The sequence below is a fragment of the Penicillium alfredii genome (genome assembly GCF_028826965.1).
Source record: "Penicillium alfredii strain IBT 34128 chromosome Unknown utg000001l_segment0_segment0, whole genome shotgun sequence".
Lineage (NCBI taxonomy): Eukaryota > Fungi > Ascomycota > Eurotiomycetes > Eurotiales > Aspergillaceae > Penicillium > Penicillium alfredii.
Genome location: NW_026622698.1, coordinates 2659005 through 2673415, shown reverse-complemented (window position 1 = coordinate 2673415; position 14411 = coordinate 2659005). Strand labels below are relative to the sequence as shown.

General features: G+C 49.5%; 8 protein-coding genes across 8 annotated transcripts; 2 read left to right on the top strand and 6 right to left on the bottom strand.

Annotated features, from left to right (window-relative positions):
• Positions 1–1367: 1367 nt before the first annotated feature.
• NUU61_001032 (uncharacterized protein) lies at positions 1368–2609 on the top strand (the record flags this gene model as incomplete). Its single annotated transcript, XM_056651614.1, has 4 exons — positions 1368–1573; positions 1827–1939; positions 1999–2384; positions 2481–2609. The coding sequence occupies 4 exons, from the start codon at positions 1368–1370 to the stop codon at positions 2607–2609; spliced, it is 834 nt and encodes a 277-aa protein (XP_056516464.1).
• A 106-nt stretch (positions 2610–2715) lies between these two features.
• Positions 2716–3680, bottom strand: NUU61_001031 (uncharacterized protein; the record flags this gene model as incomplete). Its single annotated transcript, XM_056651613.1, has 2 exons — positions 2716–3170; positions 3236–3680. 2 exons carry the CDS (start codon positions 3678–3680, stop codon positions 2716–2718), a joined length of 900 nt encoding a protein of 299 aa, XP_056516463.1.
• Positions 3681–4630: 950 nt separating this feature from the next.
• NUU61_001030 (uncharacterized protein) lies at positions 4631–5580 on the top strand (the record flags this gene model as incomplete). The annotated part of the gene is made up of 4 exons (XM_056651612.1): positions 4631–4668; positions 4726–4845; positions 4922–5498; positions 5545–5580. The coding sequence occupies 4 exons, from the start codon at positions 4631–4633 to the stop codon at positions 5578–5580; spliced, it is 771 nt and encodes a 256-aa protein (XP_056516462.1).
• Positions 5581–6087: 507 nt separating this feature from the next.
• On the bottom strand, positions 6088–6714 carry NUU61_001029 (uncharacterized protein; the record flags this gene model as incomplete). Its single annotated transcript, XM_056651611.1, has 1 exon — positions 6088–6714. The coding sequence occupies one exon, from the start codon at positions 6712–6714 to the stop codon at positions 6088–6090; it is 627 nt and encodes a 208-aa protein (XP_056516461.1).
• Positions 6715–6775: 61 nt separating this feature from the next.
• Positions 6776–7612, bottom strand: NUU61_001028 (MFS general substrate transporter; the record flags this gene model as incomplete). Its single annotated transcript, XM_056651610.1, has 2 exons — positions 6776–7115; positions 7371–7612. 2 exons carry the CDS (start codon positions 7610–7612, stop codon positions 6776–6778), a joined length of 582 nt encoding a protein of 193 aa, XP_056516460.1.
• Positions 7613–8331: 719 nt separating this feature from the next.
• Positions 8332–8796, bottom strand: NUU61_001027 (Zn(II)2Cys6 transcription factor domain-containing protein; the record flags this gene model as incomplete). Its single annotated transcript, XM_056651609.1, has 1 exon — positions 8332–8796. The coding sequence occupies one exon, from the start codon at positions 8794–8796 to the stop codon at positions 8332–8334; it is 465 nt and encodes a 154-aa protein (XP_056516459.1).
• Positions 8797–9310: 514 nt separating this feature from the next.
• Positions 9311–11776, bottom strand: NUU61_001026 (uncharacterized protein; the record flags this gene model as incomplete). The annotated part of the gene is made up of 2 exons (XM_056651608.1): positions 9311–11485; positions 11597–11776. The coding sequence occupies 2 exons, from the start codon at positions 11774–11776 to the stop codon at positions 9311–9313; spliced, it is 2355 nt and encodes a 784-aa protein (XP_056516458.1).
• Positions 11777–12042: 266 nt separating this feature from the next.
• On the bottom strand, positions 12043–13132 carry NUU61_001025 (NAD(P)-binding protein; the record flags this gene model as incomplete). Its single annotated transcript, XM_056651607.1, has 4 exons — positions 12043–12297; positions 12359–12430; positions 12612–12745; positions 12961–13132. Coding segments are annotated over 4 exons (633 nt in total), but the record flags the coding sequence as incomplete, so codon positions are not given.
• Positions 13133–14411: the final 1279 nt, after the last annotated feature.

Genomic DNA, 14411 nt, shown 5'->3' with positions numbered 1-14411 from the left:
GCCCCCAAGAGTAGTGGGGGCCCGCTTTTACGCCTGGGGCAGTTGAGGATACTGAAACACAGGTGATCAGAGTCAGTGCTAGCATTAGGAACCTGAGTACGCGCATCGACTACCCAAGCCCTAGTATGGTCTTGTTAAGCATACGGTTCAATACGATCGGGAAAAACCGCTCTAACCAGTGAGGATCCGCTGGATACAGTATCCATGGAAAGGGTTTGCTTCGCGAAGTTATACTAGTTTACTGCCATGATGGCGGGCTTATATATCACGCTATTGGTCACACCTCTCAACAAGATAATTTTCGATGTCGCCATCCAAGTCTTACGCCGTCCACTAACTTCGGACTAAAGTATCTGAAAAGTCTGTATGATGAGGGTGACATCTAAGTAATCATTCGTTTGCATGTCCGGATGAAACACGAGCCGGGCCGTAGAAAAAGGGTACCCAATCGAGTTTACAAGTCTCTCGACCTTGGAAGACTGAATTAAGTAGGTGTATATTTTTGGCTGGTCACATGCATATCGCACTCGAATTGCCGACCCGTCTTGCGTTAGGTTGCTGTCCACACTTCAAAATAGGCAGCACGATAGGCTCGTGGGTCTGATTCCAGAATCTACTAGGTACCCTCGACCAGCTGGACGGTTGAGCTTCATGGCCTTTATCCTTGGATATGTTCACTATACTAAACGTAATAAATCGTTGGTTCAAAGACTAGAGTGGCCGCCATTACAATTTGCCTGTTCGTAGCTCTTTTCCAAAAGAGCATAACAGCGATGCCAATAATCCTTGTGCATGTATTTGGATTCCAGCATCTCTAGCATAAGCTAGCACCTTGATTTCTCAAGACATGGCCTGAACTTATGAAACCCAGCTGGGCACAAGCAAACGATAATTAATCCCAATCACTCACCTAAATTTCCGTCTTAGTGGTCGTGCTCTCAACGTTTTTCATTCAACGTCGTCCCCGCGGTGGGGAGAATCGGAATGATGCCGAGCGTCCCTTATCAACGAACAAGCGAGAACTCGTCCGCCTCGGCTACATGCCATTGTCATAGCGGAGAAATAGCATGATCGAGTCAGAATATACTCGCTACGGCGATACAGGTATTCCATCTTGGTTCCAGAAGTCTGGTCTATATATGGTCTTCTCTCGCCCAGTAAGCAGCCCTCCTTTTCGACTGTGCATTCCAAAGGATTTTGTTGAATCCTTCCTCGTTCTTCGTCCTATCCTTCTTCTCTTTCTGATTTTTTCCTATTCAGCTTCAACATCCAGAGACAATTATCGAAGACCTTGGGGTCTAATTATGACCATCAGAATGAACAGCATCCAAGCGGGTCGCATAGATACAGATTTTTATACTTTCCAGATGCCTCATCCCCAAGACAAGACAAATTCCTCGGCTTTGACTCGTCCTCGCTGTGATCAACTGCCGTTGCAGCCGCATCACCCCAAGGGATCCGCGTGGGGCCTTCGGGGTGCCGACGATGAACGCGGGACCCTCAACCTCCTGACGGAGGATGTAGCTCACACCGCCGGAAGCGAAGTCTCTCAGGGGAGAGCCGTTAATCTCAGGTAAGTACCAAGGCATAGTACACTTTGGGGGCCTGACCTGCGTTTACTAAAGTTCATCTTAATGTATAGCTTGCCGCTGAATGTTCCTCTCAAACCAATAAATCCACGGCGGAAGAAGTGCTCGCATACGATAGTTGCAAAAGGGCATGCTAATGATGACGAGGTGAGCTGGAGCATAACTACTTGCATGACCATCTTCGATTTGTTATTTTCTAACATTCAACCAGATTGATTTCAACACACAGAGCTCCAGTCACTGGGACGGGCTACGGCATTATCCGTACTCAGATTCAAAGCTCTTCTATAACGGCGTCACGCAAGATGACATTTCCGGGTGCAAAGCAAATACAAAGATCGGTGTTAAGAGTAAGTTCCAGGTCGATTTCCAGAAAGTTAAAAAGCATCCCCATTTACTGACTTTCCAGACATCGCAATAGAGCCAATAGTAACCCGCGGTATCCTACTGGATTGGTATTCATATGCACAACGCGAGGGACTCGCCTGCAGTCCATTCACAAACCAGGCAATTCCACTATCCCATCTTCTGCAGATCGCCCATGAGGCTGGCGTGACATTCCGCCAGGGCGATGTCCTGCTTATCCGCTCTGGGTGGACCGCCGCCTACCAGCAGCTGTCTGACGACGAGAAGGAGCAGCTCGGCGGGCGCGATGACCGCGCCTCATGTGGCGTGGAAGCCACGGAAGAAAGTATCCAGTGGCATTGGGAGCAGGGTTTTGCTGCGGTTGCCAGCGACACGGTGACCTACGAGGCATGGCCATCGCCCAAATCGTGGGGTGTAAGCATGCACGAAGTATGTTTTCCCCAGCTCGGATCAAGCCAATGAGGCTATCGCTCACTTTCTGTTTCCAGGTGCTCTTGAGTGGGATGGGGCATGCCTATTGGCGAGTGCTGGGACTTGGAAGAACTTAGTCGCACCTGTCAGGCGTTGGGCCGCTGGACGTTCATGTTGACGAGTCAACCGTTGCATGTACCGGGTGGTGTGGCCAGTCCGGCTAATGCAATGGCTATTTTCTAGGGAGAGCGATTGATTGCCGTAATGAAAATGCTGCAAAAGATTCTATATTCTTGGTTGTGGAATCCAATGGATGAATGCTCTCCATGCTTCCGCCAAATAACTCAATCTAGGTACTTTTCTTCGACATCTCTGCCTCCAGTCTCTCCTCTTCTGCCCACCGTGCTTTATCTTCAGCATCCAGCCTTGCGATCTCTTGTCTCTCCTGTTCTCTCCTTGCTTTATACTCCTCAGACGCCTTTTGTCGTAGCCTCTGAAGCTCTTGATCATCTACTCTCGCTTTTGCCTGCTCCATACTCTCTCCCTCATGGACCAACCACCGCCCATGATGATCCTGCCATGCCTTCCCCTCGTGTATTAGCCTTTGCTCCAGAAAATCTTTGACCTTTGTCCAAGACGATGGGATGATGGAATCAGCGATAAAGTCCTGTGGGCCCTTGGTAAACCAGAACTCGTTGAATAGATCAGGGTCCTCGGTAGCCCGGGGATCGTCCTTGTGCATTCCACAGAAAATGGCAAATTCTGGCCGTAGTCCTTCCTGGATGCCCTTCTCAATGTACGCCTCTATATATTGATTAGCCGATGATAGCCTATCGGCTTAGATGCACCAAAAAAAAGAAAAAACCTACCATGAGTTTGTTGAAGGGGTTCTGTGGAGTCGATATCCAGCCCTTGGTCCAGCCCTTGAAAAAATATATCCAACATTTTGTCAATGGTAGGGAAGGTAATCTCATTGAGACCACGCGGCAAATGTTTCTCATCATACCCACATCGGGGTGCTTGGTAATCGGGATATAGCTGCTTGAACTTCCGTTCCACCTCAAGGATCTTCTCCTCGGATAGTCCAACCCAGTTCAGACATCCCCGCGTATCAGCAGGGTCTGGGAGGGTCATGCCAGGCCGGTAGATGCATTTTGGGAATCCATCGGGGTCTTGATCAAGGGGGCCGATCAATGGATGTATCAAGCCGCGGGATGTAACAAGCTTCACGAGTTCAGGAGTCCATTCGAAGTTGATCTCCTTGGAAACTTGCTGGTGGGTGGCATGTTCGGAGTGGTCTTTCTCGTCACTCATCCTGAAACAAGAGAGATTGAAAGGGAGAAGATTGATGAAAGGACTCGGCAGATCAAATTATAGGAAGGAAGTTGTTGCGCTCGGAATCGGGGTCTTAGAAAGATGCTGTTGAGAGCAAGGTATTTATATAAGGTGCGGGGTAGGATGATTCTTTCGGCGGCTATAAATAACAAGCTCCCGCACATCCCTCCACGGAGACTCGAACAGGATGAGGCTCTGTCTAGGCGCGCGCCACGATAGACTCTCGCTCATCCACTCAAATATCCAAATATCCAAATATCTAAACTATGGGGCTTATAAGCACGCCATCGTTTTACCTCTATGCAGGCGACAAATGAACTATGAAACGCTCCGAGGAAGCTCCAAAGCGCTTACCACTGTGATGACTTGAAATGAACGAGACTTCGCCTTGATTGGACGCATCTTTTACCTGGTTGAGCCCTTGTGGTATTTCTCTCGTTCCGCTATGGCATTTAAGCGCTCGCACAGTCCAAGGGTGGTTAGACCATGCATTACTACCTATCTACATATGTCAAGTGACAGTCTAACTATAGATATCCCTTACTGCGGATGCTCAATCTTGCGTGTTGAAACAAATGCTGAAACATAAAGCCCTTTTTGATAAACGAAAAGCGAATCGCACACTGTAGTCTGCGTAGGGAAAGACCAAATTTAGCATACTTTTACATTCGATTTTAGTAATATTAATTCTCCCCCTTCCTATAAACCTTCTGCTTTTGGATTATAAAAGCCTGAAAGAATACGTTGCTTTTACTACCCTTTTTTCCTCTATCGTCTTTTGATATTGGTGATATTCAAAATAATTGCTCTCGATTCTCCTCCATAAAGACTCTCTTCAAGCCCTTTGTTGGCCTCATTTGAGACTTCTGGCACGAAGGTCGATATATTTGCTCTTCCAGAGGATCAACAGCATTCCTCGTCCACAAGTCATGGTGAGAGAGCCACAAGAGTATGATAACGGGGTGTAGTAAGTTAAGCGTTTATTTCTCACAGTTTATATGGTGCTTATTTGACCCTTTCCAAGTCGGTATGATACCCCTCATGGAACATGGCGTTCGAGCGAGTCAAGACTTGCCATTGGCCCCTTCGGTCCTGAACGAGTCCGTGAGGCTAGCCCGGGACGTCCTGTTAGGGCTAACGACTCGTGAGTACAATTGCCCATTTCTAATTTGTAGTGCAGTACTTGGAATACCTTATAAGACTAACTATAGGAGCTTTAGCCCTTCTCGTACGGTCTATCGAGGGTCCGATCCCGGCCGGGCTATTGAATACGTTCGGCGAGGAATTCCAGACCCTATTGTGACTCGAAATCCAGGTGACTTTCACCGACAACCGCAAAATGCAGCGTATTTCACATTTAGTGAAGACTACGCAGATCGATGCGCACGAAATCGCAATTCCGGTGGCATGGTTATTCAACAAAGAGTTCCTTCCCAAATACTGGACAGGGGCTATAATTATCCTGAAGCCCCAGGGTCTGACTGGCGCAGTACCATTTACCACAACAGGGCCCTGGACCCTACTCCTCGACACCCCTCTGCTGTCGGTGAATCTCGACGTAGAGACATCACCATCGGTCCGACTGCAGAGGTGGATACAAACCCGTTGTTGCGTAGAGTACGCAATAATCCCTCAGGGCCCAGATATGAGGCCGCATTCAGCCCCGCTATGGAGGATTCATCATCTGACGACTCCGATATTGACGAGCATCGAAGAGGACGAAGATACGTCCAGCAAATTCGGTTTCAAGATCAAGCACTTGATGAGTTGGCCAGTTTACCGAGACACGCAAGGCCTGTAAGACCTCTTCAAAGGCGCCGATGAAAATGCTGGCTATGTCTAGAACCTTGAGAATCCAATCTTTCTCATATCTATCTGACTTGGTGGACTCTGAACCGTCGCCTATTACTGCGGTTGCACCTCTCACTCATTGGACCATTGGTTTCATAAACCAGCCCTACATTTAAGCCATGTTATTTGTATTTGCATATACTGTCGGTTGAAGGACTGAAAATTGCGGCTTTTGATTTGTCCTATCCGCTCAATTTCGTCATTATATTGCCTATGTCGTTTTGCCTGCGCTTTTTTTTTTTTTTTGCAAGATTCCATCTCCATTTTCATTTTCATTTTTGGTTTAATCTTGCTTTCTATGTTTCTGATTTCAAGTTATCTGATCTTTTGATATCATCTTGGAATTTTTCTTTAATTCCTTGCAATGATTCATTTTAACACAATAAAGCACTGTTTACTATCCCTTGGTTGGAGTGGCATCAGATCATCCAAGACGAGTTATGTATTGCGCAAGATAGACTGAATACCATGTAGTCGACACTAAGTGAAAAATCGGTGTGGGAGAACACTCATCCGGAAAACACCATCTTCAATCCTAGATGATATACCTCAACCCAGCCCCCTGACTCTCCGCAGAAGACATATCCACTTGCTGACCCTCACGCACAGGCCCATAAATCCGATCCCGACGCCTATTCTCCCTCCAAAGCAAAAAGCTCAACAACGATGCTGCAGCAGCCGACAACAACGAAAAAGCACAGCAGATCCACTCGCCCTTACGGTAGTACGGCCCGTCCTCCTCCGGAAAGACATTCGTCCCCAGCAGCGGGCCGCACTGCCCCACCGTCATCATGATCCACAAACCACCGGCCTTCTTAGAGCCGGTGGAGTTGGTGTCGGAGTTCCAGATCAGCGTGATCCAGATGTTGACGAAGGTCATTACCGCCAGGAACGTGCCGAAATACCGCGGCCCCACACTGGTTGTCGTGCCGAGGAGGATGAATCCGATGGCGGCGAGGATTGCGAAGAGGGCGCAGCAGGGCCCGCGGAGTCGGAGTCGGTCTGAGACTATTGAGGCTACGATGATTAAGATGAAGCAGAGGAGGTAGGGTGGAGCCGTGATGCCATTGGATTGCACTTCGATGAAGGAGCCCATTTCGGAGACGATGGTTGGGAGGAAGAGTGGTAGTGAGGCGAAGCTGACGTTGTTGCAGAAGTTCATTAGGGCGAAAAGGTAGTCTGGTCAAATATTATTGGTACTTTTTCTCTTCTTCAGGTCATGGCTACTTACTCTGGTAGTCCTTGGATGCCTCTCCCAGCTGGTCAAGCTGGAGTCCCTCGTGCTTGTAGTCGCCCGGTTGATTATTCGCATATTCTTGTGCAATCTCGCGCTCGCGAGACGACAGGAATCGAGCCATGGACGGAGAGTCCGGCAGCCAAAACCAAGTCACAGCCGCCAGGAGCACTGTGGGCACGCCCTCGATAATGAACAAAAACCGCCAGTTCGAGATACTGGAATGGACATGCCCAAGCCCATAGGCCAAGGCTCCACTGTACGCATTGGCCAAAGCGGACCCAGCGAGGAAGATACCAAACCGCAGGCCAATATTTTCGCGGTGGAGGCTCCTGCATTAGACCTTGTTATAGCTTTCGTTGATGATTTGACAAAAGTTAGCTCGGCTCATCTGAGGGAAAGAGAGTACCATGAACCTTGGCTAGCTTGCAGAACTGGATGAATTTAGAGTGTCATAGGACTTGGTAAAAGGGTATTCATTTTCTACTTCTTTCATGTAGAACGGCTTCCATTCAACGTCGTTGTCTGACATGTCAACTGGGAATTTTTAGTGTGGGAGAACCTCAAGATAAGCAAGGGATGACTTACAAAGGCCATCTGGCGAGTATGGCAGCTCGGTCAAAGAGGGTGGACGCCCTAGACAGAGGCTTATAGATCTTTGAGGAATGATCAGCATGTTTTCATCTCTGCGGGTAGACTTGACACACTTATCCCACATAAATGCCGACATGTAAAGACGCTTCCTGACTTCCAGGTCATCGGGCTCCATGCCATCAAGACCTTCTAGGTTTCCTCGGTAGAGATGAAGGCCAAGGTCAGTGACCATTCGGATAGCCTGTATTAGTTAGCATTAATATGTATGCCAAGTAGATGCGGACATTTCCAACCATTCCAGTGTACAGCCATCCTTCACTGCTTTTCCCAATGGCACACTGTCAACCCCCCAGGATAAGCAAGCTTTGGATAGTAGGAATTTTGGGCTTTTCTTGCTCAATCTCTATCAAGAGGAGCTGCTTGGCCTTGCGCATAGAGTACTCGCCACGTTCGAGGCGAGCGAACTTGGGGTCGTCGTCCTTGGTATGGCGACAAGCATGGGCAAATATTACATTCAATAAAAAAGTGGAGATGTAGGGCCCGTTCAACGCTTAATCACGATAAAAGCCTAGCCAAGATAAATTAGCTACGAATTGTCGCCCCACTGCGGTTGTCAGAGGTACTCACATCGGCGATAGACGCAGTTATGTAAAGGCGCTTGCCACGTCCAGTAGATCTTCAACAAAGTGGTGCACACATCCACATCCACCCCTGTATATTGGGGGAGATTACCGAAAGCTTCAAGTGACTCTTGGAATCGGGCATTGGATGCCAGCCATTTCCGGTGATATTCCTCACTGGCCTTGTGTTCCTGGCCTTCGAGGCCAGGAGGCTTGGCCGGGCGATTCTTAGTCGCGCCGAGGGGGTGAAACCTGGATGTGGCTCAACAGTACTGCAAGATTGGAAAAAGAAAACAAAAAAATAAGATAAGCCAATGAATTCTAGTTCCGATCACATCCACTTCCTCCGGGATGACACCGAGGATATCGGGATAGGGCTTACCATGCCATGTTCTCCGACGCTAAAATCGGTCGGCTGCAGGTCTTCGCTGGCGGTGTCCTTGTCGGTGTCGTACGACTGCGAAAGCTCAGTCATCTGGTCTGGCGAGGTGCCGTCCATATCCAATTTATTAAAGTCCCGGATGATCTCCGCGAGCCGGCGATCGCGGTCTTCATGGCCGAGATGGGCCAGATCCCGTAAATGGGATTCCAGGTCATCGACACGCTTCTTGAACTGGTGCAACTGTTGGACCAAGTGCGCGTTGTAGCCGGGACTCTCCTTGTAACTGCATATCTCCTTGGCTTTGATACAGTTCGCACAGTTCGGCTTCTTGCCGTCGCACCTGATATTTCGGCGCCAGCACATCAGACACGCAAATCCATAGCGGCGCGGTGTCTGGTTCTTGCCTGCATCCATCATCAACGCCCCCACAACCGTCCGTGGGCACTCCGTCTCAGGATGGGCTCGTTATTTTCCTCGGATTAGGAGAGTCAGTGGCCTCGCGGGGTCAAGGCGTAATCCGGGGAATTGGCGCTTAGCAACGAGCTGGTCGATCAGGGAAACAGTGGAGTCTTGCGTGGGCATTTTTACCCTGGTGGGTTCGTTCGGATGTCGATCGACCGGGCCACTTGGAGATGGGTCTGCTCGTGGTCGTATCGTGGGGGTCCGGCGGGGGAAGCGGCGTCCGCATACCCGTGCGTACATGCTGGGTATCTCCATAGTCTAAAACGTTGACTAAAGGGCAAAATTGGTGATTGTTTTGACCAACGAACTATCCAATATCAGTCGGGTGAGTCCGAGAAGATCGCCGGATCCACAACGGGCACATTTCGGGTACGTTTGCCTGGTGGATCGGGCCGTCATATCATTCGAGGTACACCCAAACTACATAAAAAAATCCAGTTCACCCAAGCAACTTATTTGGATCTGCTTAAATACTACCCAGGAAAGTGATTCCAATGTTCAAAAGGGCCCCCCCCTCGTTCGGCATCCAGTCCTCCCCGATGCCCGAGAGCATATCCTCCGACAGCACCAGCGAGTCATCCATTGCCATGGTCACGGCAGCACCTGGCTGTGCCTGGTCAAGTGAGATATCCGCATTCTCCTTCAGGAATGGCGGCGCATCAACAGTCAACTGGGGAATAGCCCTGATGGACGCAGCAGTCAAATCTTGCAGATATTCCGGGGTCAATGCCGGCGCCGCAAGATTCTGCACCTGAGTTGTGGTAGACGAACCAAACAAGGAAGAATTGGACGGAGTGGCCGAATTCCTTGGCGTAGGCCGCCGCAGCGACAGGCTATTGTGAAACCGATCGACAAGCATCTCAGCATAAGCACCCGTCTCGCGCACGATCAGGGCTGCCTCGGCGGCAGCGGCAGAGTAATGGCCCATCACGTCGAAGTTTCCAATGGCCGTATGCATGAATTTGCGAGCCGTTGGGCTCGGCGGACAGACAGGGTTCGAGAGAACAAACCCCATAATACAACGAGCCGCGTCCCACTGATACTGGAAGATCGGGGACCAGCCGCGAAGAAGGTCTGTTTCTGAGAGAACTTGATGCAAGATATTCGTTAGAGATATTGCGTGGTTCAAACAGGTGATGCTGTGGCAGTCGGCCAGTGGGGTAATGGATGAGCCGCCGGGCGGAAAGCGTAGGAATGGGCGGAAGTTCGACAATTGAAGGTGATGGTAGAGCAGCTCAAGCAGAAGTCGCTGCCGCTGGAGCCAAATCGGACTGAGATTATCCAGGTTGAGTGGAGTTCGCTCGGTGGAGAAGGGCTCTCCAGAGCCCTTACGAGTGTTTTGAAGAGACCGAGGGACATTGCGCACCCAGTCATATACTGCGCGCACCTCGCGGCCCAGGAAGCCAGCCAGCTCCTCAATCATGTATGGGTCGCCGTATATATCCTGTGAATCTTTTGCCTCGACCAACTGAGCGCATCGCGCTTGGAAAGTGTTCTGGGCACATCGTACGGTGGAGACCAGACGAACGCATTGCGCATGGAAACTCAGCCAGCTGATGTCCTCGTTGCTGGGACACAGCAACATTGACCCCGACATGAAGGCATACTCCGGTCCATCTTTAGTGATATTAACCTCGATCTCGCCTCTTTGAATGAGCGGAGGGCGACCCAAAGCCATAGAAAGCTGACTGTCCACTTGGTACAGTGTCCACCAGATCCGGCGATGCAATTCCTGCTGTCGCTGCGGCGTTCCGTCCAAGGGTCGAAGATGCAGTCGCAGCATCTGCGCTACCCTCAATGCAGTCCCCAGAAGGGTGTGGGCTGTGTTCAGCAAGGCCGTGTTGGACAGATAGATAATGGAATAGAGATAGCTCTGCATGGTCATCACCGATGGACTTTCGAGCTCATTCAGCAGTAGGTGCTGACTCCGCCGGTAGAATGCATGACCAGTCATAGAAGCATTAGCAGCATGATACCCTTCGTCACCTCCCCGGCTGTCTCCATCGCTCATGAGGAAAGTGCTTCCGTATTGCATACAAACCGCCAGCAAGCTATCCACTAATGAAGAGGGTCGACGTGGTATGCTATCGTCGGCGTCCCATAGTGAGTCATAGTATTCGCGGAACTCAGACTCGGCGATGATGGGGTAAACGCAATGGAAGGATTGCCAGAGCAGGTCAAGAAAGTATTCCTCTTGGGCACGGGATAGGTCTTCAACATCTTCATCCAGTTCCGACACCGCGTTGGTTGGGAAATCGGCATTGACATTCCAACATGATTGCTGGTCTTGCTGAGACTGTGATTGTCGTGACCACGGACTGGGTGGGTAGCTGAGTCGACCAGCACATTTAGCCCACTCGAACTCAGGATGTGATGATTTCAAGGCCTCGGCCAAGTAGCGACTCACGCGAGTCCCGAAATAAGATGAGGACAGCGGGCCGAAGTAGATAACTTGGCCAGTCTGTGCATCAGGGCTTTGGACGCCCTCCCACCCTTTTCGCGACGACGCCGCGAAGGACTCCTCCTGCATGGACGGGCATCCAGCGTCGGTAGAGTGGGGTGGAGTCACATATTTGGCTGATGCTTGGGCTTGGGCCTCCTTGGTGGCATTTTCCAGTTGTTGTTGCAGTTCGTTGACCCTCTGGCGCAATCGCAGGATTTCTCTGCCGACAAAGCATCAATCAATTGCGAACTGCCTCATATTTATAAGAAAAGAATACCTATTAGCGGAGGGCAGAGAATGGCCCTCGACTCGCTTAGTATTGCTGCATTGGCCCCCACGGCTGCGGCAGTTCTGGCAGGGCAGGGAATCGTCGCATTTGATCCGGTTGAGGCGGCACCAGTCGCACGCGCGAGCGACCTGGTTGCGCTTCGGGCGGGGGCCAGAGGTCGCCGCTTTCTCCTGGAGATTTGTGGAAAATGTCGAGAACATTTTCAGGGTCAACAAAAGAGGGAGAGGGTGAAATCGTCAAATGGTGAGCACAAGTTCAAAGAACCGTCGGAAGCGGCTAAGTGCGAAGTGAATTGGTTGGACGCGAGTCATGGCTATCTCAAAAACGAACACTTAAAATCAACGCCGGATCGGCGCTAGAGTGTGGGATCCACAGCCAACAAGCTGTGCACTGCGCCCACCACACTTTCTCTCAGCAACCGAAAAGACACCCCCACGATCTCGCGAACGCGAGTGTTGTTATATCCCTACACTCCGTCCGCCGGGTAATCACCCGAAGCCAAGGTATCGCCCGTCGGCGGTCGATCCCGAAATTGGGGGAATTCTTGGCCGATGATGTCGGCGATGGTCTTGTCGGAGAAGTGGCTCGACACCGCGAAAAACCGCTTGCCGCCTGCTTCTTCTTTCTCCACCGCGAGCACATGTGCCAGCACGACGTAGCCGTAGTTGCCGGTCAGCGGACAGCGCTCCTTGGCCACAGCGGTAATGAGGTCGCGAATGCGCTCGTTGGATGTGTTCAGGTCGTTCAGGGTGGTGAGGTGGTGCACGATGGGGGCCAAGGACGAGAGGCGGGTTGATCACTGAAAGGGTGAAGGAGAGCATTTTTTTCTCGACAAACTCCCATGCAACTCGTTCCTAATCTTGGTCAGTGTCAGTCCTATGGAAAGCTTTTTCGGTCTGCAACTCACAGCAATGTTTTGCTGGCCCGGTAGGCATTTGCTGGGCTTTCATGAGCTTGAGCTTCGGTGATAGGACACCAATCCGCCTATAATTTTGTTTAGCCACAGGACTGCGAAGATAGCGAGGCAAAACATACTTCCGAGTATACTTTCCCTGCTGTTTTGGCGTAGACATTGTTGATTGCGGCGAATGAAGAGGTCACCACGACCCGTTTGACCGTTGGGGCACGCTGTTGAACCGACTTCAGGATACCTGTTGTTCCCATGATGGCTATAATGCAGTGACCTGTCAGTAATGGCCCTTCGATGGCCCAAAAATACAGCAAGTTACTTACCTGACTCCAGCAAGGTCTTGCATCCGTAGCATTGAAATGATACGGACTGGCGTTATGAATAACTGCATCGTCAAAGGCTGTTATTCCAGATAACAGTCAGTGGTCGCCCAGTGAGGAATAATCCTGCGAACGAAGAATGGAGGGACGTTACCATTAGGCTTAGCTATATCCTCGACAATAACACAGTCCAAACGATCCCTGGGCAGCTGCCCATGAGCCTGGAGAGTGGCTTCGGCCTCTTGCTGCGAACTAACAGTCGTGACGACAGAGTGGCCACGCGAGAGGAGGGTTTCAAGCACATGGGCAGCGATGAAGCCACTGCCACTTGTTGAATGTTAGTCAATATCAATAATGATCGATTGCGATAGAAGAAAGCTTGCCAGTAAGAAGAATGCGAGACATTTTCGATTTGAGTAGAGTGGATTGGATTGGATTATCAGACGAATTGTGCTGTTAGCTGAGGATGGTAGAGTGCATGCAATGACACTGGGGCTGCTATCCCTATAGGAGGATGCTGCGATTTATAAGACTTTCGAGGAAGATCCAGACTATTACCAGGCGGAGTAACGGTCGGAGTTATCGCCCTGTGTGGAATATCAAGATCTGTCCATTTCGCTTGAATGATCGGCGTTATAACCTCTAAGTCTGTAATCGGCATGCAATCCTTATGAAACAGGAGAAACCCCTAAAGGAGTCGAGTTGCAGCTTTTCAAGTTTGCATTCGGACTGCCTAATTGAGAGGTGTACACTTCATATCTCCTTTAGGAAGTCCTAGTGCTCCGACTACCCCTTAAGGCAGAGAGTGCGCTTCATCAGAGCCCCATTTTCAAGACACGAGGGAAATGTCAGTGATAATGCTATACATACTATAAGAATATGTCAATTTACGCAAATAACTATGATATGACCTTATATATGACCTAGATTGTGTTTTTTTTTTCTTTTTTTCTTTTAAGAAGCAAATATTCTCTTAATACAGCCCCTTTCTTTTAGCTATCTACCACCTTACTATCATCATAATGATTAGTAGAAAAAGTAATAGAAGAAAACGGGTTAAAAGAAGGTTCAAAAGGTTAGAAAAAGAGATAACCATAGTAAGCTTATATTAAGGAGAAAATAGAGTATTCTAAATAAAATAGAATCTTTAGAGTAAGGAAAGCTATATAATCTAATATTTGCTGTTTAGTATACCTCCTAAAGCCACCCGAGCGAAGCGAGGGTCAACGGCTGGTTAAAACCTTGGATGAATACTACGGAAGAACTTGGAATATAAGATTCTAGGGCTATCACGCGATGGTTGAGAGTAAAGGAAATGGAGAAGTGAAACTGAATAGAGATGGTAAAAGGGGGAGCGAAGAGGGTATTAAAATAGAATGAAAAAAAGGGCAGTATCCATAGCCATCTATGAAAGGAGCTATCTTTACTCTACATGGACAACAGACCAGAAATTATGTCAATTATGGATTATCGTAAACTACACTTCACAGCCAGAGACACACGAGGACGAAACCCCTAGATTCAGGACCTTCCATCCAATTCAGGGGAAATAGACATCAATGAAGAGGGTTCGAGTCCACTCAAGGTCAATGATGGCGCAGCATG